Below are 27,882 nucleotides of genomic sequence, written 5' to 3' on the forward strand. Positions count from 1 at the left end.
GCAAACGTTGCACATGAAAATAATACAAAAAATCTATTTAAATAAGTATTATTGACGGAAAGAATATTTACTAATTTACTAAAACTGAGTATAATTTAAAAAAAGTTTTAATAGCTATAACTAAATTCTTCATTCTTCTTAACAATTAATAGTGGTTAGGGCTCGTATATAAGTACATATATATGGCAAAGAGTGTGTGATTTAAGAATATTTAAATCAAAACGCGATAATCCATAAAGGTTAATCATTAAAAGCTAACTGTAAATGTTGCAGTTCCCTGCTGCTGCATTTTAATAGAACAGCAAATCATATGGAGGCAGCCGGCTGCCCAAAATAAAAAAAAAAAATACAATCCAAAAATATGATCTATTCAAGTGCATGGCAGTGTATTTTACAGATGGTGCGTTTTTTTCGCAGCCCTATTAGAGTTATTATAATTACCAGTTTAACTAAATCGCTTAGTAACTTCGAACAGAATATTTTTATTTGAAAATTATTCAGTATTTCAGTTAAAGGTTTTCCTGTTTAAATGAAGGAAACGAACTGTTGATAAATGTTCAAATGTTATGATCCCCGGCAAGTGTTTATAATCTTTCTTTTGGGTAAATTAAAATGATTTTTATTTTATTTTAAAAATTGTTTAATTGGTTGTCTATTACAGTATCTATTTGGCTCTGTCAAAGGCAAGTGAATCCGTGTCGAGGACGTTATTAGATATGATTTTTTGTCAGCTAGAAAGTTACAATTATAACGTATTGTACATTTTTGCTTATGTCGCCTGACATTAATCTTAAGCTACATTTCCCAAGTATTACATATTTAGTACGATGTTGGTAATCGCAACCAAAGGAAACCAGTGTAGTTGCAATTATAAAAGTTGTTTCACCTAGCAATATGAAATTATAGATTGGAAAATATTAAATGAAAGCCTTTTTATGACGTTATACACTTTATTTTTAATATAAAACATATCTGTTATTGGCAGATGCGTTTTCCATATTTTTGAAAAAATTTTAAATTTCACTTCTTTCTTTTTGATTTGTGTAATTGTTGAGTTGTATTCATTACAAATAACTTTAGTTGATATTCCACAATCGTCATCTCTGTGTTACGAAAAATGTTGATAATGAAAGATAATTTCTTTAATGCATAAGCAAAAACGTTGTAAGCAAAAAATGGGCTGTTTGTGTAAACATAAGAATATAAATTAATAAGGAGGAAAGAATCACAAATTACCAAGACAAAGGAAATTAAATTGAAGAATTAAGTTAATTCTTACATAAAGTTGCTATTATCGAGGTAATTGTTTTTGAGGATATTATTTGTTTATAAGTATTATTAGTTAAATGACCAACCATTGTAGAAGAGAAGGAAAATAACAAAAATTAAACTGCTTTGCTAGAATGTCCAGTTTTCAGAGCCATCGTTTCTTAGTCTGGCGAAGTTTTTCTCTCAACTGTGAACTCCTAGTTGCAAACTCTACTGAAATGGGTGTTACAATCCAATACATTTTTCTCATTGGACGTTCCAATCGGAAGGTAAACTAGAATACAACGATGGTCTTCAAATCACAATTGTCGAACGATTGAAAAAATTTGAGCAAATACATCGCCCGCCTGAAAGTATGCAACGATCTATGTCGGTTCTGCAAAGTGAAGCATACTTTTAGTATAACAGTTTTAAAATGTATCCGTTAGAGTTTTATGATCAGCTGAATTACATTTTCAAGCTCCATGATCGAGCAGAATTCTGTTATTAGCCAAGTTAACGTTTCATCCTAAAGCTAACGCATTCTGCGAATTCACTCGAAGGCCTCAATCCCAACACTATGCTGAGTTCGTAAAATACTGGCGTTTTGTAGAAGCGCGTGAACTGCGTGAACTAACGAACAAATTTTTGATTTGTAGCATTAAGTAAATAAGCTTCTAATTTAAGAAGCTTACATTAATGTTGGCGGACTCAACAGATCAATACAAAAGTTTCGGTGCAGACCACATTTGTAACGTCTGTTAAAATGAAACTGATGTTTTATTTTCATCATATTTTACACGCAATGAAATAAACGAGGTTTTTATATTCTATAGCAGAAGGGTTAGTAGAAAGTCTTAAAGCCAAATGTGTTAAAGAGCCAAATAAGGGAGGAATGTCGAAGGTTCATATATCATCTGTCCACTCGTAGCCTGCAGTGAACTCTTGAGTCATTACAGGGTGGAGAGCAAGTTTATCATATATAGCCGACTATAAAATATTTATATAACATACAAGTTCGAAATTTTGCTTGTGACCGTTTTTTTAAACATACATAAATCATCATATAGTATATCGTATAGCTGTCATATTCACGATTGGCTAAGTTTAGTTGAATGATTGCAGTGGAGCGAGAATCCAGTAAAGCTTATGTTCTACGTCGACGGTCTATTTGATCCAAAATTTATACTATATTCCTCGTAATTCCTAACTGGTTTTATTTTGTGAAGTAAAACGTGGCTATGAATAGGTTACATATTCATTCAATATACAAGGCGATGGGAAATTATGTATGTAAAATTAGTTTTCTTTCTAAAATGTATTTTCTAGCAACTTCGTCAATAATCAAGTAATTTCTATTAGAATAATGAATTTAATATTATTTATTATCGTCAAAACTGAATGATGGGCAAGGCATGGATGAACTAACGATCAGTATAATTGACTAAAAGTTATGTTTTATAATTTAAAATGCATTAATGATGGTATCCATTTCTTTCTATGTGTTATTAAGAATAAATAGGTAATGTAGATAAATTGATGATGCCATCAAGCATGAATTATATTACATTATAATTGGCTCTGGTTTGCTTACAAGTATCTACATAATATTGTGTACAAATTGCAGCACTATCACTTGTTCTAGTTGTTCGCTTTACACAAAAATTACAAAATATTACATATACTTATATTAGGTTAGCCTTATTATTTAGCTATTTAATGTATTTTTCATTCTAATTTTGATTCGATCAAAAGATTCGGGTCTCTTAACTAAAAAGGGATTGTGGAATATTTATAGATGGAAGGTCGAGCAATAAAAAGAGTTTTCGATGGTGCAAAGAATCTATAAATTTTTAAAAGATACTATTTTCAGTTCTTTATTTATAATCGATTTATATTATATTTATAGTTTCTTTCTTTCGTCAATATTTATTTGAAGAGTACGAAAAGTTATATTTTGAATTTGATAAAAATTCATATCAGACAATAGGTTAAAATTTTAGGCTATTTTCGAACAGCGTATTTTTATTTCTAACTTGATATCCAGAGTGAGGAATCAAATTTTAATCTCAAAGAGAGTTTTAACTTAATGAAATAGTTAAATGTTTTTATATATTATAATTATTACTCGAAATGTGTTTTTATTTTAAAAATAACAGCCATAAATTTTACCAGTCTTTAAACTAAATTTTGTTGTCAATAAATATTTTATAGGTACTATATAATAAAGTTTTACAATTCATAATTAAGTATTGTATAGTTGTTGTTTAGTAAACATGTGCAAATATTTTGTCTGATCCTTATCTTTATTCTATATAAGCAATGATAAAGTGCTTTAAAAGAGTTCGTTGTTTCTTTACATAGGTTTCTTGAAAAAGTAAAATTCACAAATATATTGTTAATACATAATTATATTTAATGCTCAGTTTACTGTTTCGAATAGTTTTTTTTACATGATATACCTAATTTAGAAATTTTTAATACAATTTCTGTAAGGAAAGTTTCGGTGTTGGCTTAAAATATATTTAGTATTTTGAAAATTCCTTTGTCCAGCAGCGTGTTGATATGTTTTTTCATGCGAAGCTTATCGGTAGATTTATGAATTCCTTCCTGATACCCAATATCTGTAAATAACAAAAGAAGCTTAATTTTTGCTCAAAACCGATGTTAATCGTAAATTAAATGTCAATGCACCAACCGCACTTTACGAAGGCCAAGAGTCAGACAGGAGGGCATTACGATCTGTAAAGATTAGAAGATAATAGTAGGAATTAGGCGTGACTCTCAAATTGGGCAATATTTCAATGCCTGATTTATAATTGCAATAAAAACTATTCTTTGCACATCTGTACGAGTATGCTATATTTTACATTCTTCAAAGCACTCTGCTTGGACATTCTCCCATTGACAATGATCGGCTTGGAACAAAATGCCATTTTATCGCAGCAGCTGAGAGCTGAGTAACCGTGTAAAAGCTTTAAAGTCGTTGGGGTCATTAACAAAAGACCAAGAGTGCTTTCCATTACATCAAAGACGTCTCCACACTCCGATCCAGACAGTTTGTCTGCCTTGGCTGCCTAATGTATGCGTATGGCATTCAGGCATCTGTCGCCCAGAGCCGCGCGGGCGATAAACATCTTACCCAATGGAATGAAAATGAATGAATCAATTTCAAAACAAATACAGGTCTTTTTTCTTTTGGTTTGTGGTAAAAATTAAGAACGCATTGGGATTTGTGTTTCACCAAATCCGAAACATCAACGAGATCAGCCCAAAGATAAAGATTTCCGGTCAAGTCAAATAAAGGCAAGCGCATCTCAGCGACACTAACGGCAAGAAAAAAAGCACACTGACGAACTGAATAAGATCTTTCGTAGTCCTTCGTATATACCTTACGGAATTCTGTTGATATTTTAACTTATTTTATTTCACATATGTTAATCACAAGGAATTATAAAATAATGGGGAAACGGAAATCGGGAAAAATTTTGTTGCATTTTATTTGGAATTAATATCGCAGCAAATATAAATTTATCAATAAATAAATTTATCAGATTTGAAATCATAATTTTTTGAATAATTAAAAATAATCTTTCGATTAGATATTTTAGAAAAGAAGAAACCTCTTCAAAGTTGTTCAAAATGTTCCAAAGCACAAATTTGATCTAATAATTTATCAGACCCACATATATATAGTCTTGATCAGTACGACAGTCGAGTTAAGGATCGCAGAAAGTACAACAACAAGAATAACCAAACATGGTATCCAGGTGCGCCAAAGCCCTAGGCAGATCAAGTTTGGTTATTTTTTCTGATACACCAACTAAATTTCGAAACAAAGAAGTCTATTAATAACTAACTAATTTAAATGAAGAGAAAAATTAAAAAAATAAAACCAGAATATCAACGAGAAATGAAAATAAATAATTTCGACAACATTCAGGATCCAAAACCAATTTCAAGACATTTTTAAATATACATATGTATATATTTGTGATGGTGAAATATTATTTTCCTTATAATTGTAAGCTTTCTTGAAAATATCATTAAAATAAAGAAAGGGACTTATACTAACAAGCTAACCAGCTCAATTTTGTGTGCCACGTCTGTTGGTTTTGCGGCACGCAATTCAAAACAAAAGAACTCGTAAATGAAGTCCCAATATATTTGAGATGCTGGACGGCAGAATAAACCAAATAAAAACGTCGCTTGCCATCCGTTCCCCACACTTCAAAACCGGCTAATTAATGACGTTGCTCGGTCCGTTCCCCACTCCACCTCCACTGTTCCCCTGAAGTTCAAGTCAACGAGTCGAACAGTCGAAGAGTCGTTGAATCGTTGAGTCGCAGAGCTGGCCAGTGCGGTGCCATTTTTGTTTACTTTGGTGTCGTAAGTGCCAATAAACACGTGATTTACTTCAGCGACGACCAAGTTGGCAGGAGAAGTGTTCACTGTGTGTGTGTGTATGTTTGTGTGTGTGTGGACTCGTGTGTGTATCTGTATGTGCGTGTGAGCGATGCAGCCAAAATCATGAGGCTTATCGCCTCCATCGGCCATCAAGATGCCGCTCATTAATTTTAAAATTAGGCGCGTTTTCGAGCAGAGTAAATGATGAAGAAGAAGAAGCAGGGCACAAATGACGTCCAGTCTGAAAGCCCGAACTCCAGGCCTACTCGTATCAAGCTAGGGCCCCGGCTTGCTGCATTTTACCGCAAGCGAACGGCCAGGGCTGCCATGAGTGCATAAATTAATTAAGTCGGTCGGAATGTGAATGTGTCGACCTTTTGTCTGGCATTGTGGCCGCCTCGAACGGTTGGCGGCGGCCGGAACGCGATGGCGGCGACCACGAGCGGAGCGCCCACTCGTCTGCCTGAATGTTGGTGCCCCAACCGGCTCATAGCATGTTATAAATTAAAAACTGCGGCTGCTCCTTTGTGCTGCAGCATCAGCATCAGCGGCTCACTGAGTCATTTGCATACTCTCTATCTCCCTCACTCACACACACGCTCTTTGTGTCGCTATTGCTGTTTTTCTCTCTCCCTCTCCTTCTGACTGACTATGAAAGATGCTGCGTGGGTGATAAATGGCCGAAGAGTCAAGTTGGAACGTTGGAGGTTGGGCCGTCCCACACATTTCCCGACTGTTGCATTTTCAAAAATTTTCGAAGGCTCGAAACGTTCCAACCCCAACAACCCCTTGCTGGGCCATCGCCACAAGATTAGCTGCCGGCCTTTTCCATACAGATAAGTGTGCGCCTTCATCCCTTGGGCTGCAGACCGTTGACTGAAAGCTGTGGGCACTGACGAGGGCCACAAGCCAAAATCAACGCAAATCTAATAGATTCTGATTGAGATTTAATTATTTCATTTAATTTTCTAGCTGACTTCGTGCGGCTCGCTGCGCACTTAACTTCAACGTCCTTCAACGAGTTAATGAAGCGAATAAATTTCTTGGCAATTATTTTGCGGATTGTTTTAATTGACCTCAAGATGTTCGTTCGCTTCGTTGTCGGGCCACAGACATCCGCAATCGGCATCGCTGCAACTTGGGCGGGTTGAAGGAGTAAGTGAATGGGCAGCTAACGAGGAGGATGTGGGAAGCCGCCAAATATCACAGTTTGCATTTGCTGCTAATTAGCTAATTGGCGGCTGGCGAAAATAATTGATTAGCTGTGCGGTTCGATTCATTTCAACTCTTATTTATCTGCCAAAGTCTTTCTTTATCTTCCTAAATTAGGTGTTAAGTTTCCGTACAAAACAGCGTGCTTAAAGAAATAAAGCATTCCTCGATTTCATTAATTAGAGGAATGGCTTGTAAGAATAGGATTTATATCAGCATTTTCCATATACCGCTGTAGCAATAATAATCGCTTAAGGCAATGATCGAGCAAATTTAAGAGAATACGAGTTCTGAGACAAGGAACGATTCAAGGGAATAAAATTCGATTCAAAAGTGGATAAATAAATAAGAGTCCTTTACTAGAGAGACCGCAGAAAAGATCCCTGTGAACAATTCCAGTAGCGTGAATACTTAAGTCTGATTGTAATTACTGAGTCAGTTTTTATATGCAACATTACGATGAAACGAGAGTGCTTCCAAGAATATTACAAGCACATCTGTTATCTGCAGTTTGAAACTATATTTCCAAGATTATTTATAATAACAATTAAGGAATTAAATGTACGAATAATTGCAGAATCTCTAAAATTCACCCACCAAGAGGTCACTAAGGACTCGATCTGCTCGGACCTCGGACTAGTGAGGGAATGAACATGTTCCTGCATGCCTTACATTATGATTGATTGATAAGATAGAGCATTCAGTGGACCAGTAGCGCGTTTGAGTTTTGTAAACAAATTGTTGAATAGCGTTTTAATTTAAGTTACAATACCTTGTCTATCTAAATGGTAATCAATTCCCTATTCATAGCTCTTATACACTAGCATTCTTAGCCCTCATCTAGAAATTTCGTATTCAACTTTTAAGTAACTAGACCCACTGACGTCCTCTATAAAAATGAAGCTTCTTGCGTGTCCAAGAGCTTGCTCCTTGCCCTCATCCTGACGCCGTGTCGAGCTGCCAGCTAAAAGCCGGACGCTTTGTTTATGATGAGTGATTGTTATGAGTTGTCAAAAAGGCATGTGACCCGGCACTGCCATACATAAGAGTGAGTGTGTGTGTGTGTGTTTGTGTGTGCGGCGGCTGTTGAGCAGGAAATCCAGTAGGATTTGTTAGAGTATGCCGCCAACATATGCAAATATGTTTGTCTACACGAGCTAAGGCGACGGCTGGTGACGATGATGATGATGGCGATGGCGATGGAGACGGCGGAGGAGGAGGAGGAGGAGGAGGAGGAAGAGAGCACCACGTGACGTCGCCGCAGCAATGGCAGCAGGCCAATGTTGCCACCATTCGCGGCGACACAAACTTGCCAAAGTGCGCCGACGTCGACGCCGAAGCGCCACGGTAACAATCAACCCTGCTCGATGCTCCGTTGCGCCAGCACTAAGAGTTTACTTTAATGTTTTGACAGTAAAATAAACATACCCAAGTGCTGCTGCTGCTTGTTTGCGTGTGTGTGTGTGTGTGTGCATGTGTGGGTGGTGTGTATGCATATATCGATACACACATGTAGTGCCAGTGTGGGTGTGGGTGAAAGCACATAGATGTCAAATATAATTCATCATCCATATAAGCATCAAAGCCAGTCATCGAGAGAGGGCGATGTGAGTGCCCGGCAAGCGCCTGAAGAGGGCGGTGGGGCGGGGGGTCACACTGGCAAAGCAAAAACAAAGTCGTCAACAGCATCATTATCAAGCAAGCGCGTGTTTTTGTTGTGACGGCCTGCATCGTCGAGCACGTCAAGTCAACTTTTGCTGCCCAGCCCAGCCTAGTCCTGTCCTGACCTGACTGAAGGGCACACGTCAGAGAGGTCGGGGTGGCCGGAGTGGGCGCAGCAACGGGCTCTTGAGTAATTGACACTTGTGCCTGCCTGTCTGATCTGGACATCGAAACTGCCGGGCCCCCTTGGTTGGTTGGTTTTAAGCAGCTTACACTCCTGTTTGGTTGACTATACTATGTCCTAAAGATTTGGCAGACATTTGCAAATACGAGTACTATATGTACTCTTAAATGGCAGCAAATTTCCAGAGCTCAGCCACACAATGCCGAGGGGCCGTTACAAACACACACTTTGGCCGACAAAGTTTCACACGGCGTCCTTTTAAATAATTAATGTCAATTAGAAGCAAAGTTAACTTTGCCCATCAGTCTGATTGCTCGACTGCTGACGAACAAAAAGGTCTCGTCCTCAAACCGATTTTCAGGGCCAGCAACACGGGCAGGTGAAGTATGGAGTGTAGTATGGAGTGTGGGGAGTAAAGGGAGGTCCTGACAGTTGCCGACGACTGTCATAAATATTTTATAACATCAATTACAAAGCACTTAACTTTCATGAATTTAATACGATAAATGGCAAAGCTCAGCTCTCGCATTGCACTCGTACTCGTAGTTGCTCATTTATCTTCAATGCCAAGCCACTCGGCGCTATCTTTTTTTTATATATTCCGTTCGCCAAAGACAATTGTAAGCCGGCAACTACAAGTACGAGTGAGTGTGTGGCTGGGCATGAATTCGTCAGATGGCGGCAGTTTACTCGGAAAAAACCAAAAGCAGAGAGCAGTTGGCCAGTGGGGGCCAGCACCACCAAAAGTAGACTTTATCTTCACCCCCACTAGCCGGACGTACGTCTTGATGCTGCCAAGCGATACGGGCAATATTGAATCTGTTCTGTAGTTGCATGATTTACTTTCCTGGGAGGCAGGAGCGAAACAAAGAAACAGGGAATGGAAAAATCCAAATAAAATAAAATTAAAATCGCATCAGCGGCTCAAGTGCTCCGTCCTGCTGCCTAGTCTGCCAACAGTCTGGCTAGGGCGGGGAGCTGAAAGCTGAGGTCGAAGGACGCTCCGCAGACGGCGATAAAAACAATATCAATACACGTGACTTAAGGACGGGCCGGACTGGGCACGTATCGCTGGATTTGGACGCGTGCCGTTTTTTCCACCATCGCCACACAATCCCCCAATTGATATTCATAGCCGATTTGAGCGGAGCACAGGCAACACAGCACAGCACACAAGAAAAATAAAAAGAAAGAAAAGAAAGCACGAAACAAAACTGAACATACTTAAATAAATAAAATTTATAGCCGGCAGCCAGAGGCTTCGATACCCGCAACACTTTCTCCACTTTGTGTGCAGCCGGGATTTCGGAATTCATATGCCGGATTACGCCCGGAGGCCACTTATTGTTTATTCCCATCAAAAACCCATCAATCTCCCTATGTGGACATATACTAGATATACAAGTACATGTGTACGTTTAGGTGGAAGGTAGTGGTTGATTCAGCTTAGCGGTTTGTTACTACAATTGCCGATTAGATGACAGATTAGGCTAACCGGTACAAGTTTTCTATGAATATGAATGGTCGGCAAATATTTGTTTTCACCGTCAAATCGCGAGTACGCATTCAACACTCTTGTTATTATATTCACGCTCCATAAATACTATATTTCTAGTGATTTAATTCTTCAAGAAAAAAAAATCACACACAGGATAGTTTAATTTGAGCTTGTTAGGATGGTTACCGATAAGTCTCAGGGGTCCTAAATTACATAAAAGTTTTGAGTTAAATGAATTACTTAAAAGCTGAATTAATTAAAAGCTGGCGTTTTCTAAAATAAAGAATACATTTCAAAACTGGTCATTAAGCTGCTTGGACTAAATATATTTAAATTTGACGTTAGCATAGAAATTTCCACAAACAAATTTCAAAGCAAATTTCCCCATTTTCATAATCTATGAATCTATTATGTGTGGAGATAATTTAGACCGTTTATTATTACTTGAAGGACTCGCTTTAAACGCTATAGGGATAATACCTAATGATGTTTGGCGAAATGGTCAGAAACAAAACTTCTGCCACAACAATAATTTCAAATGCAACAAATATTTGTTTTGGGCACAGAATATATGAATATATGAAATTTAGATTAATATTAGCCAAATTGTTATATGCAATACCTTAAGAAATATTTAAATTTCTTTTTAGTGGTATTGATATTTTGGCAACGTTTTCAACAGAAGAACATATTTGTGGAAGAGCTATACTAGTTTAAAAATATAAATTTTTTTCTTAAAAACAAGTAAAAGACAGGCATGTGTAGCGAATTCATGCAGCCTTTGGCTGCGGTAATAATTATACAATATATTCAAATTACTATAGACATTTTTCCAGTTATACGATATCATCTTGGGCAAGGTAATGACCCATGAGGAGGGATGCTTTGACTTTGTCTGCTTCATTGCCCCAATGTAGCCCTGCTCGGGACACATTATTTTTGTTGGTATTTTGTAACATTTCAGTTCCAAAATCTCGTCTTTATATACGCCAATATGTGATGATAGCAGGACACATTTAATAGCAAAGCTACCCAGCAACTCGTTTCCGATTATTTTCATTAGATTTAATTTCACATGCTAACATTTTTAAGAGGCGCATAGGAAGTGTTATTGGATTCGACTTGTTAATGATTAAGGTGCTTAAATAATTCATTTAAGGATGTTTCAACAAGTTCTATTTGCTTTTTTTAGCAAACCGTCCACGTTTCGATTGGTATTAAAATCGACTTGGACTCGTTTCGATTCATAAATGCGGACACACAAATGTGCGCGTATTCCTAATCCGACACATACTCGTACACACATTTATAAACACATAAGCAAGTGTACAATGCCTCTGGAAAGCTTATATTCATCTAAACGCTGCATTGTGCTTTTAAAATGTCCCAAGAGATTTTCTGAGGCGTCGAAGCGTGCCACCCCGATTTTGGGCCAACAAAATGCAGTGGTTTCCGCTTCGACAGCGCCCCGGTCTTGGGCCGAGCGCAACCGGCTAGCGGGAGTTAATTCGCCAAAGTCAGTAACCTCATCAAAGAAGCGCTGGCCGTATGTCTGCCTGGGCGTGCACCGGTCCGCCTTTCCGTCCATAACCATGAGGGGTGTCGTCGTCTATCGTCTGCCGCCGCCGCCACTGCCGCATTAGATTTACGCCAAACGACGTGAGGCGCATATGTTTATGAGTCTCGTCGAGATTGAGTAGTCACAAGCGGGTCGACGGTGAGGGCGGTGCAGGGGCTGGGGCTGGGACTGGGGCTAGGGCTGAGGCATGCCAATGGTTAACCGAAAAACGTAGCAGGACGCGTTGCGCATAAAAGCCTCATGCCGCTGCTGTCGCCGTCGCTCACTGCAAGCCGTCTCTTAATGGAAAGATTCTGGTGTTGCCAATGCCCGTTGAAGGGTTGCGGACGTTTTCGGCAGCCGGCAGCCGGCTCTGGCTCTGGCAATGGCAGTGGCACAGGAGCAGCTTTCAATTTACTTCCACTTCCTCCACCAAACAAACCAAAACCCAAACCCAAACCAGAGCTAGACCCACTATTGCCATTGCCATTGCTATGCCGTTGTTGCCGTTGTGTTTGTTGTTGCTGTGACTTACGCACCGTGAATGAATGTGCTCTTAGCTAGAGAGCGTGCCCGGTGTCGCCCGAGGGGTGCCCTCGGTCGGTTGTTCGCCGGGTCGCTGTGTTGCTGGGTTGCTGGGTTGCTGGGGTTTGGCGCACGCGACTTTCACACTAACGTAATAAAGAGCTCAACGACACTCAAATTGAATGCGTCTCATGGTGCGAACGGCGTAATGATTTTCTATGTGGAACTTGGTGCAGATAATGGTACTGCGACACCCGGTGGGTCCGGTGGGTGCTCTCCGCCCTCCTCGACCCACCCCATGCACTGTTGCGAGTGCAGTCTGGGCGGTTTTGTTTTTGTTTGCGCGGTGATAGAAATTAACCCCTCAATTGAGGTTGAATTTAATTTGGCGCAAAATGGCAAGGGGAGTGCCGGGCTATGTGCCGGGCTATGGGCTATGGGCTGTGGGCTGACTGCTCAGTTTGCTCAGTTGAAAATGATACTGCTGTTAACGTTAAAGGGCCATTGTCAAATTGTCTCTTATTAATTATGATGATGCGTTCCGAAAAGGGGGTTGCGTGGCATGCAAATTTGCCTGAATTTGGCGTCTTTAACGTAATTTATTGCGCCCAGCTAGTTGGACTTAGCGAGTGAAAAGTTAATGCCGGAAACGCGTTCCCATATGAGAAATTTAAAGCAAAGGCTCAACTTCCCCCCGGCAAGGGTGGCAACACTCACATTAGGTACGAAATTGATTTGCGTACGAAACTATGCGTGGCACCCACACGAAGTTTGCTTAATTTAGTTTAGACAATGGCAGTCCGTAAAACAAAGGAACACAATGCCACGCCAATGGAGCAGCCGCCAGACTCCGTTCGAGAAGCAGTCACACAAGTTTCATAAAAAGGTCTGCACGCAATGCGGCAACCCTTGCCATGGCTCGTTCCGAGCACAGAAAGGCACAGCATTAGGATGGTGAAGCTATTTTGCATACATTGGAGATAACTCATTGGCCCGGGGTGCTCGGAAGCGCTATATAAGGCACTATACTTGTACGTGTAGAGTACCGCGGAGATACGGCTAACCAAGGGCGTAGGCAGCTTTCACCACATTAACAAGTATACCCGTAGTATGCCATGACTATTATTTGAGTCCAATAAGAGTTCAACAATAAACTTCTCACCGTATCTTTCAACATTATTTAACTTTTTATACCCTGTATCCAAGGGGTAAAAGGTTAGCACAGGAAGAACCGTGGCAGACCCTACAAACTATATATATTCTAGACCCATGTCCATAATTCTAAAGCTACATAAACTAAACTTGGAAGGTAGACTCTTCTATAATTTTTATAGATTTATAATTTTATTCCTTCGCATCAGATTTGAGTCCTTGAGCTATGGTTCAAATGCATCTCTTCAACTTCTGCAAGATTGTCACTTCAGATTTGAATCCGCCGAGCTCTGAGTCGTATTCCTCGGCTTCCTCGCTCATTTAATTGATTCAGTTACATAGGTGCCTGGGACTTTTAAAAAAGGGCTCTAATTCGATATTTCTTCTAATGGAACAATCGAAGCGAAAGCGGGTATCTTAGCTTACGAAGCCATCGATATGGCCATCTAAAGTAATAACGATCTTATGAACCTAGGTAAGAATGTTGGAAAGGAACAATAATGGTAGGGAACTGATGTTGATAATACATACTACAAGTATATAACTGCGATGCACTCTAAGAAAGTAGCAAACTACCAATTCTAGCTACGATATAGCACCCTTTTGTACTTTATAAGATCATAGCCCTATTTGGTCCTATGTCAACTATTTATATAAAAAAAATTGGGCTTATATTTGGCTTGCTCAGCGTATGGATATTACAAGTTACTAATTGTGGTGTCCCTAGCTGTTATGCATCAAAAGTTCTCGGTGTTCATCTCATGTCTCATGCTGAATATACATACTTATATGTACCTTCACATAACGTGGATTCTGCCACGCCTCCTATTGTTTGTTAAACACTTGTGACAGCAGGACATCACCCTTCGCTACAGGATAAAGAAATATGTTTTTGCTAAACATATTTGGAAATATCAGAGGCAACCTCAACAAATATTAAGAAAGGAAAGAACGGCTCCTAATATGGTTGTGCTGTGAAAACAACGAATACTTGCTGGGTTTCCCGTATCTTGTACATAATTCATGATTTCACCACCAAGGCACATGTGTCTTTTTATTTAAGTTACATACTTAGGTCAACAACTGCTTCAGGGTATACGAAGTAAAATGAAAAAATGGATTTTCCTGACTTAAGAGCTAAACAAACACATTTTGCGCTGAGCGAATATTAACTCTATTGATAGTCGAAGGAAATACTGGCGTAATCACTGTACCATTTATTCCATGTTCATGTTAGGCAGCTAAGACAGTATCGTCTAACCAGACGAGCCATTAAGAATGATTGTTTTCAACCTGGTGGCAACCAAGCATGGCCATAGATGTAGCGCACCTGCACTGGTCTCGTGTGTTACACATCATGGCTTGCTATTGCTCCCAAGACTCGCTGCAAGCGTTCCCAAGGCAACGCGCAAGTGTAACCATAAACCGCCAAATGCACGCTGCACATAATTCACAAGAGGAGCGACAAAACTAAACATAGCTACAAGATCTATGGGCGATGCACTGAGGCGCCCCTCGCAGGGTGCCACATTAGCGCGCTGGCTGCACAATGCAACACAATTTATGAAATCGCAGCTAACCTACCCACCAGCCAGCTATTCAGTTGTCTCTGCTCCAGTTGGCCTTCGTTCTTCGCTTGCCCCACCAGCGATATTTCATAACTTTATTAAGTCAATGTCATATTTTGAGCTCGCAGGGGCTGGCGCCAAGAAATAAGAGGCAGTGGATAGTTGGATCTGGATATGGTTGTGGATGAAGCTAAGGCTGAGACTGAGAAAGCGGCACGCTGTGTTTCGCAGCTGGAGAATGTTACTGTGATGTATTTGGGCCGCTCAGCGCCGGACAGCGACAAGTTAATTTATGAACAAAGTCAGCCAAGACAGCAGGGCATCATTTGAGGTGCGATCTGGATACTGAACTTGACTGAATGATCCGTTCTTAACCTATTTATGGTCGCTCCTCCGAAATGTGAATCTATTAGTATTCATTGTGCGATTTATTGACGAGAGTAATTTAACCTTTCATGCAATTGTTACTAAGACCGGTAATAAAGGCATTGCATTAAGAATAAGGTATACTTCGCATAAAAAACCATCCAAATGCACTTGTCAGGCGCCTAATGAAACAGCGTAGAATAAGAGGCCTCAGGGTGGAGAGGAAGCTGAGAAGATCGCACCCTATTGATTTTAATAACCTTATCTTTTTTTGAGTTGATTGTAATTTTTGTGTGTGTGTACACATTAATGAATAAATACACAATAAAATAAAGTTATAGTAATAATAAAAGCAAAATTAATATAGAGAATAAAATATTTTACGTAAACCCCCAAGTCGGATTTACTTTATTAACAACACCTTTATCAACTACACCTGCAACAAACTATTTCCTGTCTAATCAAAGCATATGTACAAGTATATGTATTAGGTATACACTGGAAACTACATGAGGAGGCAGTCAAGAATGGGTTAATCTAAGCTCTTTCAAATTAGTTTTATAGTTGTTTTGTCGTTATTTCTGTTTCGGCATCAAATTGATATTCGTACATCGAATGCGCATTTAATCGGCGTTCGCATTTGGCCTCCTAATATACGCAAAATGGCAACATTAGTCAGAAGCTTGTCAAAGTCTTAAAAAGGCAAATAAATTTGTGTCGTGCGCGAGTGTGAATGGTGGTGGCGTCAACGTCAACGTGAACGTGAACGTTAACGTCGACCGCGACTGCGGCGCTGACAGAGCAAACCGCCTATTAGCCACATGCGCGCCTGCGTGACACATCGACATCAATCAAAGTTTCACCCGTTAGAGTTGTATATGTGTGTGTGTGTGTGTGTGTGCGAATCTATGAGAATGCCTTTTGGTCGTGTGTGCCTATTATTGTTGTTGCTTCTACTGCTTCTACTGCTGCTACTGCCGGCTGCGCCGCAAGCGCGTAAAAAAGACATTTTGACAAATTCAAGTAGCGCCATCTACACTCGACTTTAATAGCTTTTCTACTGCCTGTCACGATATTTCATCAGTCAAAGGGCCGCCACCACCGCCAGTCGAGACTGGGACTGCGACTGCGACTATGACCGCGACCACGACCAATGCTAACAACGAATAGCAAGAAACAGCGTATAACAACAACAACAACAACAATACTATTACACACATGGCGCGGTCGGAAAAGACTCGAGGATGAGTGTGCGGGAACGTTGAGGACGGCGCCAAAGCAACGCGCGCGATTTTTATTCGATGTTATTTCCATTTGAAAATGAGTTATTGGCGCATGTAGCAGCAGCAACCCCCAAGAGCAACAACGTCAAACAGAACGCCCCAACCTCAGCTGCGCCCAAGGCCCGCGCACCCGCCCTGCCTGCCGCTGCACACGCACACACACACACATTCTGATACGAAGGCGCGACCAAGCACTGAACGAGCGCGCATAAATTTTTGGGTGCCAAACATTTGTCCCTTTGTTTTCACAGCCCCACACACCATCACACAAACATACACACACACGCACACACACACACACGCTCACATGTGCACTTGGATCAGCACTGCGATTTCCCTTTCGTTCGTTTTCCACAATTTGATTTATTTTATTTGTTTTGTATGACACCCGCAAGTGCTTCCCCAATGGGGTATATTAATTTCGTAGGCGTAGCTCATAGCGTGAAGCGTTTATATGCCGAATTGAATCGCAACTTCAGGAGCATTATAAGCCGCAGTCAACACCAGTCCCCGGCCCCGGCCCCGGCCCCGGTCACCCCACCCCTAACCCTACTCCTCCCTCACCTGAGCACACGACACAGTCGGCCCGGCCAACAGGGAGTGGTTAAACAAATAAATTCGGTTACGATAACGATAATTTCTATTATACATTCGGCAACGAGTTTGTTTTTTGGGGAATACTCATAACTAATGTGTCGTTTAGAAATGCGATAATAACACGATCCGAGCATGGGTGGGTGGCCAAGCACTTATATTTGACAATGCGCTGATTTCTCAGTTAATTATTGACTTGAGTGGCCGATTGGATTTTCGACGACTTAGTTCAACAACAAAATACTATTTACTTAAGGTCTAATACTTATACGACTACACAGATAAATTGTTGGGTGTACACAACATTTCATGGGGCAGGTAAGAGTTCTTATAAACTTAACGATTTTATGAATTACAATTATACAGTATTTGCGGGCAACTGAATTACAAAAGTACGGTTTGGGTAGAAATATAAATTTTAGAAAACTCGGCTTTATCTCAGTTACAAAATGATATAAGACGCAACCGAAAATAATAACAATTTAGATATTAAGCCAGAAGTCATATTCACGTTTCGCTTTCGTTCATTATAAGGAGTTTCTTAGTTCAGCGAATTATGCTGGAATGGCAGTTAATATACATTGAGATATCTAATTTAAATTCTTTGGATTTCATTGAAGGTTCAGGCTGATCTTGAATGAACAAATAAAATGGCAGGAATTTTAAGGCAAATCCTAATATTGGATCTCATTTCAATGCTCATTATACATTTTACTGAAAGGTATAAGGTTATGCTATTGTTTTTGGCTTGTAAGTTTCTAACACCCATAAGCAAGTATCCATATTTTAGTTACATATATACGTGGACATGTAATCGACATGTTCGCTTGCTCGTCGTCCAGTTGCTTTTTCCACCACCAAGGATTGTGTTGTGAGACACACAGAAGGATATACAGCTTAGAATTTTTGTGCTCGTAATACAAACATACAAGTATTGTCGATTTAGATGCCATTAAATAAAGACTTGCATTATGAAGCACACATCGTAGACAATAATTTGTCAACAACATATAGTTGGTGGCACCTTGTAATTCGTAATTTCGCATATCCTGTTTAGCTTGGAACGCACCTTGTATGTACAGTCAGTATGGAGGGTTCAGACAAAACACACATACGAATTAATTTACAAATTAACATAACAGCTATAATTCAAGCCAATAATCCGCTCATTGTTTGATACTGCTAAATATGGTTGACTATATGGCGATATCGTTAAAAAATTCGGCAATAAGGAGGCTTCTTTTAATGAAGTTTTATCGATGCCTCATATATTAAAGCCAAAGGAATGACAAATCGCAACCAAATGTTGGAGCAACATTCATTTCATGAAAATGGATGAAATGGACGAAAGAGCGAAGGTTGTTAGAAATTCGGAAGGATTTATAATTATTACTTTTTGAATAAAATCGCTCATAGCTGCTAGGCAGGTAGAAGCTGTAAGCAAAACTGTGTTCATATTTTGCATTAAGTTATAAGATTCTTTCTTGTCGCACTATGAACTAAAAACAAATAAATAATAATAATTTTGTCCAAGAAAGTGTATGTGGATATGGAATGAAACAACAAACAGAGACTTTTCTCTGGAGCACTTAAAGCACCGCAAATTGTGGGCACCTTTGGTACTACCATGAGATAGATATCACGAATGATGGCTTCCCGCACCGAGTGCGCAGGACACAGGAGGACGCAAAGCACATGGGAGGGCGTCAGTTCGATGACTGATTGATGATGCAGATGAACGAAAAACTCTGATGAAGCGGATGCGTACGCCACATTACATATTCATACGCATCTGAGCTGAGCGGAGCGGAGCGGAGCAGAGCTGAACTGAATGTAACGGAACTCTGGCCGCCATTTGTGCCACCCACAGATGGAATGGCTTCGCAGAGGCGAATGTCTCGGAGCCGCCCACTCACTGTTGCTGTCTGATAAATCACATATTTTCGCTGATCAAATCAATCTAATTGACATCACTCAAAATGATGGCGGAAAAGTTTCCACATTCGTTTGCGCACAAAAAATGCGAATAAATGAGTCCAAAATGGGGCGACGCTGCTGCTGCTGCTGCTACTGTTCTTGCTCTTGCTGTTGTTGTTTGCTGTTTCTGTCCTGGGGCCCAGCCTGGCCCGGCCCGGCCCGGCCCAGCCCCCAATCCCCCTATTCGGCTTAATGGTGGCTGTATCTTGTGAAGCTCTGTGCGTTTACACCGGCTGCCTGTGTGCGGGAGCCACACTCTGTGATTTATTTTCATTCCGATGCCACTCTGCGGCCCTGCCACCCGAATTTGGCGCTCCGTCATCCTGACATCCGAATTGAAATGCAAATGCTGACGAATGTGTGCTGGCTGCGTGGCCGGAATGCGGTCCGGGAGGTGGGTGGACGGGCGGGCGGGCGGGCGGAGGGTCGATGACGACGGCGGCGACGACGACGACGACGACGACGACTTCAACTCACTGACGAATGACGAGCGATGGCTAACGACCGACCGACTGGCGATAAATGAACCAGCTACCCATATGCGTTTCAATCGGAAATCTGTACACCATGCAAACACACATATGTATGTGTACATATATCTGATGTAGGTGTGTGTGTGTGTGTGTGCCTACGCATACTTGCACAAACACGGACTCCCCTAGCATTTGATTCGCATCTCATTTACTTTTTGCATCATTATTTTTTATGCCTCAGATTTTCCGGGCGCACAGGTGGAATGCTGGCAGACCCAATTGGAATCGATCGATTCAGTGGTAATCCAATGTCGCTCAAACAGAGTGTGTGCGTGTGTGTGTGTGCGTATGTGTATGTGAATGTATGTACATAGATGTATATGTAGATGTGCATTAAAGTTGGGAAATGAAACGCTTGAATTTAAATAAACGCCAAGGTAAATTGAGTGCTCAATTATATGCATAAAATTAAATGGTGGCGTAACGACGAGATTAACAAACTTTAAATTGAGACAAAAGTGGAAGAGGAACAATTGAATCGAAGGACGAAGCTCGGGTGATATACAGACATAGATTATAATGCAGTGTTTCAAACGTAATAAAATTAAGTAAATTTAGTATTGTGGGTATATCAGACAATTTTTCATGTAGTTTTTGTGAAGAAATAGTACATACACAAATTTATACACAATCGATGTAGAATAGGCCCGTTCATTACTGATTTTATATGTAATATTATAAACTATATTTTGTTCCTGAGTTGTCCTTCATTTAGTATAATTGTTTAATAGCTTAGTAGTTATATAATAGGGTGTGTGGTATAAATTCAAATAATAACAATATCTGATAATGTGCAAAAATAGGTGATTGGTTCCTGATCTCTAAAGAAATATATATGCAAATTTTAATTTTCAAACCGTGTTATATCAAAATCGAATAAAAACAAGAGAGAACGCTACAGTCGAGCAAGCCCGACAGTGTAATACCCTGTACCCAGGTAAACTTCCATCACTGAGTAATATGCGCCCAAAGCAGCAGCAAAAAGAGGAAGAAGAAGAGCGAACTTGTTGCTGCAGTTTGGGGGGGTTGTACTGGCGAGAATTTGTTTTGCTAATAACTTTTCTTAGAATTGACAGAATTGAATAAAACAGTAGATAATTATTTATAAATTATGTGTGCAAAGATTGGTTTAGGTAGCATTTGAAATGTGGACGCTATTGACGAAATTCTGCAGCGGGGGAAGGGGGGGAAAATTAAAAAAAAAAAATAAACTCGTTCTTACTCGGATCTAGGAGAATCTGGAATCTTATTCTAGCTTTTATAGTTTCTGAGATCCTCGCGTTCATCCAGACGGACAGACGGACGGACAGACGGACGGACAGACGGACGGACAGACGGACGGACATATCTAGATCGATTTCTCTCGTCATGCTGATCAAGAATACATATACTTTATGGGGTCGGAGATGCTTCCTTCTGTATGTTACATACTTTGCACAAACCTAATATACCCTTTTTACCCTACGGGTACAGGGTATAAAAACAGGTCTACACCTAATTCGGTTTTTACACGGTAGATTGATTCCTAAAGTAGTCGTGTAAAAAAGCCGTGTAAAAAGACATTGATCATAAGGATAATGAATCGTTCTAAATGAAATAAAGTCGTGTAACCCTATTTACAATTTTTAATTTTCAAACCGTGTTAAATCAAAACCGTGTAAAAATAGAATTAGGTGTGTATCAATATTGGAATATATTAATATATAGAATAAACTGTTTTGATTCCGTATTTGAGCATTTAAAATAATAAAATAATTTGATTTGAGAATAAAAGCATTTGCTTTATTTTAAGTGTACGCTGACTGCTGTCCATTAGTATTTTCAGTAAAAACAGAAAAAAATATATATTAAATGAATGATCTTCAGATCTTAATTGCCTCTAAAAAAGATGCCAGAAAATATCACATTTCTAAGATCAATATTGAAATAAAGACAAGCTTGTGTTTGTCGTTTCTCTGACTTAGAGTATCTAGATATTCTGGCGCTTATAATTGCTTAGATCCTTGCGTTCATACACACTGACGGACGGACACACGGACATTGCTATACCGACGCCTAATTCAGTATTTGCTGGGCGTACGAAGCTTTTCCCAAAGGGGTGGCCAAAAATGTTTAATTTAGATTAAATAAATTAAATATTGCGCTATGCGCTAAAATAATAATTTATGATTAACATGATTATGATTAACTTCAACAATTCCAACTCAGTTGTTTACAAATTTGTTGACTCTCCTACTAGCTCTAAGCTTACCAGCATCTACATCGAAAACGTAACAGGGAGGGGATTATCTAAAATAGTTCCAGTTCCTCTTTATTGGTTAAATGAAAGAGCTAAATCTGGATTGGATGATAGAAGTTTGCATCGATACGAAACTAAGTGTTCGACTAAACTCCTAGTTTAAGTTGTATTAGTAATTTGCTACAAGTTTCATTTAAGTATAGTTACAGTTTAATTACAGAGTGTGTATCAGAAAGAAAAACATAAAATTGTTAGATGCCGCGTAATATCGATATGAGTTGGTATTATTAATTGCAATGTGACCGATCTTAGCAGGGAAATGGTTTTTTTATGCTCAGATTTTCAGTCGGTTCTTCGTTTTCCTGATCTCTTTCCTTAAAACTTTGTTGTTGACTGACTTTTATGTAGTATTGATTAAGTAGGCTGTTGGATGCAACAAACAAGTAACAAAATTATGTTTGTACACAAAGATTTATATTACACTACATCGAAATTCGCAAGTTACTGATATATACATACCACGTGTAGATAGATACTAAATATGTCTTTTGATTTGTGTCATAAATTCTGGGTTGCGACCCGAAAGGATCTTAACCAACTTATAAAGAGGCAGAATCGACTGAAAAAAATAGAACCGCCAGAGGATTCGGCATTATCATTCAAAATATTCTCCGAGCTGTATGTCTTGTATGTGGAACTTGTGAACAAATTAAGCTTCATCTACCACCACACGTTCCAAGTGCAGAAACGTGCCGTGGTCCGCGTATTGGTTGAAAGCGCCACCCAGCAGCTGATGAAGCTCAAGGAGGAGCTGAAGAACATGGAGTTGAGCGAGTACGTCTATATAGATCAGGCCTTGATTGCGCGAAAACTTACCCCGCGGGATTTGGTAATATGGAGATCTCCGCAATTTCTCTACCGACGTCCTCTCGATGCTCAGAACATATTAACGGACAATAAACTGTACATGAACGACGAAGAAAAGGAGGAAAAGGCAGCCAAGGAATGGGAAAAGGTTACGGAAGCGGTAACGCTTATACAGGCTCACGAAAGAGCACGAAGAGCAAGGGTTTACATGTCCAACATATTGTACGACAAAAAGAAATATCTCAAGGTCTACCAACGCAAGAAGATCAGCTACAGTTTTACCTTCAAGCCGGATCAAGCCATGAGTATTCCAGTAAAACGAACCATCTTCAATGCGGACTTCCTCAAACCCGATGCGGCCTGCGATGATCTCAGGAACAGAGATGACAATATAGAGCCACCTATAGACGGCAAGTACTTCGATATCACTTAAGAGTATTTATTTAATTTTGATCTTAATTATCGAGTACTTGTCCGCTTTCAATAATTTAGCGACAATATTGTAACAGCTTTCTATTTCAGAGGAGGAAGTGAAACGTATGAATAAGATAAGGAATGATGCTGCATCCAAAATTCAATCATGGTGGCGCACATACAAAACTAGAAAAATATTTAAAATTAAAAGGAAGTTTAAGGAAGAGCTCTATGGCATGAAAAAAACTAGGAGGGTTGTGCGACCAAATTTGTTTGCCAATTCAGTTCTCGAAATGTACAAAAACGAGATGCTGAAGAAAAAGCTGGATGAAGACTTTGAGAAACTAATCGCCGACGAAAGAGTACGTCTGCTGCAGATGCGGACACCATGGATGATGGAGGACATATCCGATCATATTCGTGCCTGGTTTCGCGAATTGTAAGACCCCATAGAAATATCTGTTGATATCGAATGGTTATAACGTTTTTTTTTTTTAATAGCTATGATAAGACTGGAAATTTTCATCCTTATCCCGATCCGGTCAAAACAGGAACCGTTTTAGTGGTCATAGACGAGACCATGACCCCTTTGGAATTTCAGGACACGCTGAACAAAAAGCCAATGACCAAAGAGGAGAAGAAAAAATTGGCGGAGAAAAGGAAGGCAGAGAAAAAGAAACTAAAGGAAAAGCTAAAGAAACAGAAAATGAAAGAAGCGAAGCGTAGAAAAAAATTAAAGGATGCCGGAATTATCGATGTCGGCTATGAATTGTCATCAAGCAAAGCAATAGGTTAGTTACTACTGCTCTCACATTTGAATAGATTCAGGGTGAATATTCGTAAATTGCAGAAAAAATTGAAACTACCATGAAGGCATTCGGTATTGATTGGAGAAATATTGACGAGTACCTCAACAAGAATCACGATCCCATAAAAGATTGGGTTACCCAGGAAGAGCTGGCAAAAATACATCAGGAGCTGAGAGGATTGGTTGACGAGTACATGCGGTGAGGAAACTTTACTCCAAAATGAAACTTAAAATGTCAATTCACTCAAACGGAATTAAATGGCAAACTTCTAGAGCAGTTTCGATCCCAAGTTGTACTTCAATATTTCTATTTCGGTTACTTTCAGGGTGGAGTATGAGTTGCTCCGAAAAGCATTAGCAAAAGATACCAAGACCAAATACAAGGCTCAAAAGGTGCGCAAAGCCAAACCGAAGAAGGAAAAGAAAAAGAAGGTTCCTAAGGACATGACTGCAGACCGGACGCTCGATTCGCTATATGAAGAGCTCAAGTCGGAAGGCATTATTGAGGAAGTTTCCCACAGGGACTTTGACGAATTCATTGCCGACTTCAACTTCGTGGCAGACGACACTAGAGACGAGGACAGATTAACGTAAGCCGATTATGCTTTGCTCTTAGCTCCTAACAACCTGGCAAATTCTTCTGCAGAACTGTGGGTCCTGCCAAGGGAGACATCAAAATGATCATCCAGGACTGTATGCTGGGAATGGGAGAGTTCGCAATTCCAAAGCCAAAGTCGATTTTGCTGATTGGCCCGCTCAACAGTGGAAAGAAGCTGCTGAGCAACATTATTGCCTCTGAACTAGGTAAAAATTCGTACTTATTTTAATCATCAAATGATAACTACAACTAACTTGCTTCATTATTTCAGATGCTGTGTTTTTCAACCTCAGCCCAGAGAAGACATTTAAGTACGCTGATGATATGAAATATTTTTTGCACGTCGTCATGAAAGTGGCGAGGGCCTTCCAACCCTCTATTCTATATGTTGAGGAGGCGCATCGTCTCTATTGGAAGAAGATACCGCCCGATCAAGTGGAAATAAATCCAAGGTTGCTCGGACCTTCTATTGCAAAGAAAATTCTAAAGCCAATCAAAAAAGACGACAAGATCATATTGCTTGGAACCAGCAGTATGCCTTGGTCTGCAAAGGGAAAGCTCAAAAGAGCCTTTCAGAAAGTAGTCCTTATTCCGAAGTGCGACTACGGTACAAGCTTCTTGCTCTGGCTGGAGCTTATGACAGAAAATGCCGCAGACGACATGGAGGACTACACGTATTCTGCGTTGGCCAAGGTTTTGCAAGCCTACAATTCTGGGGATATTACGTCGAACGTTGCTGAAACACTGGACATTGAAAGGAGAAGGCGCTTGAAAAACGATCCACTCGATCCGCATGAGTTCTTAGAGTGTTTCTTGAGCAAAACAGACACTCCAATATTTCCGCCAGATGCTAAGGTTTGTCAGCCAAAAATTACAACTCTCCCTCCAGAACTACGTATACAAGTATAAGCAGTATAATTTGTATATATTTTTCAGCTGATGGAGAAATTCAACAAATGGTTCGGAAAATCAAATAAATTTCAAAAAATGCGACGCAAGTTTATGGCCAAGAAAATGGCGAAGGATAAGAAGAAGAAGTAAAGCAGATATTCATTTTCTTGATACTCCCACTTATGTGCCATCTATGTAAGTATGATCCATGGAAATTTAGTTCGAAAAAGAATTTATGCTGACAACTCAATGTATGGGAATATTTTTATAATATAAATATATTTAATGCATTTGAGAAATGTTTGTATTGATCCTTCTGTTTTTAGCAAGATCGACTATATTTTGAACGATGAATATTAAATATTCAAATTTACCCTTTCATATCTAAGTGTTAAGTTTTTATTTTGAATATAAGTTGGAAGTGGGTCTTGCAGAGTCGGACTATTGAAAAGAATGTCCTTCTATCCTGGTATTACCATGTTATTATGTGTGCGGAAAATGATCAAAATGTTAAATATATTGTAATCTAAATGATGACAAACCTGGTATGTCTCAATAAGCAGAGAGCTTTTGCGCCTTTGCTCTCTTCAATTATTATTTGACACACATACATAGGGTTTGGAGCTCGGTCGGATATTTGCAAGGAGAAGTAGAAATGCTTATGAGAGACGCACAGCCATGTCCGACTTGACACTCTGGCATATGGAATGATATATGTATGAACTCAAACGACTCAAGAGGAATCATAGCCTCAATCGAAAATGAGGCTCGAGAAAAAATAGTTCATTAAATAAAAGCTTTATTGCTTATAAAGATAAAGGTTACAAATGGATATTGGATATGTTAGTTAACTCTGCACAGATACCATACAGTAAGAGAAATGTGTACTTAAATCAAGGAAAGAACAGAAAGCATTAAAAAAGTATTCAACAGAAAAGGTGAGGGAGCTGTAGGGGAGACATGAAATAGCTCCCTCGACTGCATTAATGTTCGGAAACTTCAATGATTGATTTGCGTTGCTTTGGACTATAGTTCCTAAGTACCGGTGTGGAATTTGAATTATGAAATTAGACATTTAACTTATCATTTAAAAGACGTTTTATAAATCGGAAGAAGAACAGTCGATATCAAGGTTTTGGAGAAGACTGCAGTTTTTCCCCAGTTTTAACAAAAGCCCGACAGAACTTCTCTGAGAAGCACACACTCGTAAGATTACATAATAGACTACACATACATAGTTGCCAGATTTTAAGCTCGTTTTTGAAATCTACACTCATTTAATGTTGAAAATTCCGCGTTTCTGAAAATTGAAAAATGTATTTCATTGCAAAACATATGAGTAGATCAAAAAATACATATGTGCCGCTTTTCTGAGTTCCGGTTTCCACACCCCGCCCCTTAGGGAAGCATTCAGCTTACATGTTTGTTTGCAGCTACTTACGAACTATTTATGAATACTCACTGGTTTCAAATGCCACGCGGATGTGTTGAAAGCAGTCCAATCTGCAAAATTGCATGCCTAGTTCGCATTTAATGAAAAACTGCAGTTGCTGGCTTGCTGCCCCCAACTCCTAGAAGCAAAGACACACAAAACAAAGTGAGAGGTGGGTGGATGAGTGGGGGAGAGAGGGGGTGAGTGGGGCACGTAGGGACGAGGGGGAGTACAGGCTGAGTACTATCTGGCGCATCTCGCATGCCAAACAAACGCCCACTCCCTGTCTCTCGCCCCCTTCCCTACCCAACTCTTCGTGCTTCCATGCGTCCGTCAATCCGTCCATCATCAAGCGGGCGTTGTGCGTCGTCTCATCGGTCTCGGGCTCGTGAGTTGCGTGCACGTCCGATGGTATGTAAATGCCACACGACTGTGGCACTACCCGCCGCCTATGGTCTATGGCCGTGCGAGAAAGCTCGCAGACAAAATGAACAATTCCGTGTAAGTTGTTGGGCCTTTATACTCGCATGTACAAACATACTCGTGCACGTATATACTTGAATGTACGTGTACTATATATACAAGTAGTATGCTTGTGTGGGTATGTTGTGGCGAGTATTCCTTTATTTTGCATAAAGCACTCTAGCCGTGCAACCGAGCGGCCAGAACGTTGAGCGCCGCATCCACAAACCATGCCATGCCAAGCCAAGCGACGCCACGCCACGCCACGCCACGCCACGACACTCAGCTGCCATGTTCTTGTTCTCCAGTTGTCCTGTCGTCCTTGCCGGTGAGTGCTTCTTCTTCTTCTGCTACCCGTTGTCTGCGGCAACAATTGTGTCCCTTTCAGCCAGCCAGCCAGCCAG

The 27,882-nt window shown here is 39.9% G+C and overlaps 1 protein-coding gene and 1 long non-coding RNA gene across 2 annotated transcripts; one reads left to right on the forward strand and one right to left on the reverse strand.

Annotated features, from left to right (window-relative positions):
- Nucleotides 1-3,547: 3,547 nt before the first annotated feature.
- Nucleotides 3,548-27,660, reverse strand: LOC115624708. Its single transcript, XR_003995484.1, has 3 exons — nucleotides 27,047-27,660; nucleotides 3,947-3,990; nucleotides 3,548-3,872 (listed from the first exon to the last, which is right to left on the reverse strand). It is a non-coding gene; the product is annotated as an uncharacterized LOC115624708 (long non-coding RNA).
- LOC115624707 (dynein regulatory complex protein 11) lies at nucleotides 22,548-25,883 on the forward strand. The gene is made up of 8 exons (XM_030519529.1): nucleotides 22,548-23,283; nucleotides 23,396-23,726; nucleotides 23,789-24,078; nucleotides 24,138-24,294; nucleotides 24,422-24,685; nucleotides 24,742-24,899; nucleotides 24,965-25,548; nucleotides 25,630-25,883. Exons 1-8 carry the CDS (start codon nucleotides 22,548-22,550, stop codon nucleotides 25,732-25,734), a joined length of 2,625 nt encoding a protein of 874 aa, XP_030375389.1. The 3' UTR covers nucleotides 25,735-25,883.
- Nucleotides 27,661-27,882: the final 222 nt, after the last annotated feature.

This window comes from Scaptodrosophila lebanonensis, unplaced genomic scaffold (assembly GCF_003285725.1).
Source record: "Scaptodrosophila lebanonensis strain 11010-0011.00,11010-0021.00 unplaced genomic scaffold, SlebRS2 tig00000061-arrow-pilon, whole genome shotgun sequence".
Classification (NCBI taxonomy): Eukaryota; Metazoa; Arthropoda; class Insecta; order Diptera; family Drosophilidae; genus Scaptodrosophila; species Scaptodrosophila lebanonensis.

Excerpts from the sequence above, each read along its gene's own strand:
- LOC115624707 (XM_030519529.1), top strand. The coding sequence starts at position 22,548 with ATGTCTTTTGATTTGTGTCATAAATTCTGGGTTGCGACCCGAAAGGAT. Across the intron at positions 23,284-23,395 it reads TATAGAGCCACCTATAGACG|AGGAGGAAGTGAAACGTATG; the intron begins GCAAGTACTTCG and ends TTTCTATTTCAG. Across the intron at positions 24,079-24,137 it reads GTCATCAAGCAAAGCAATAG|AAAAAATTGAAACTACCATG; the intron begins GTTAGTTACTAC and ends CGTAAATTGCAG.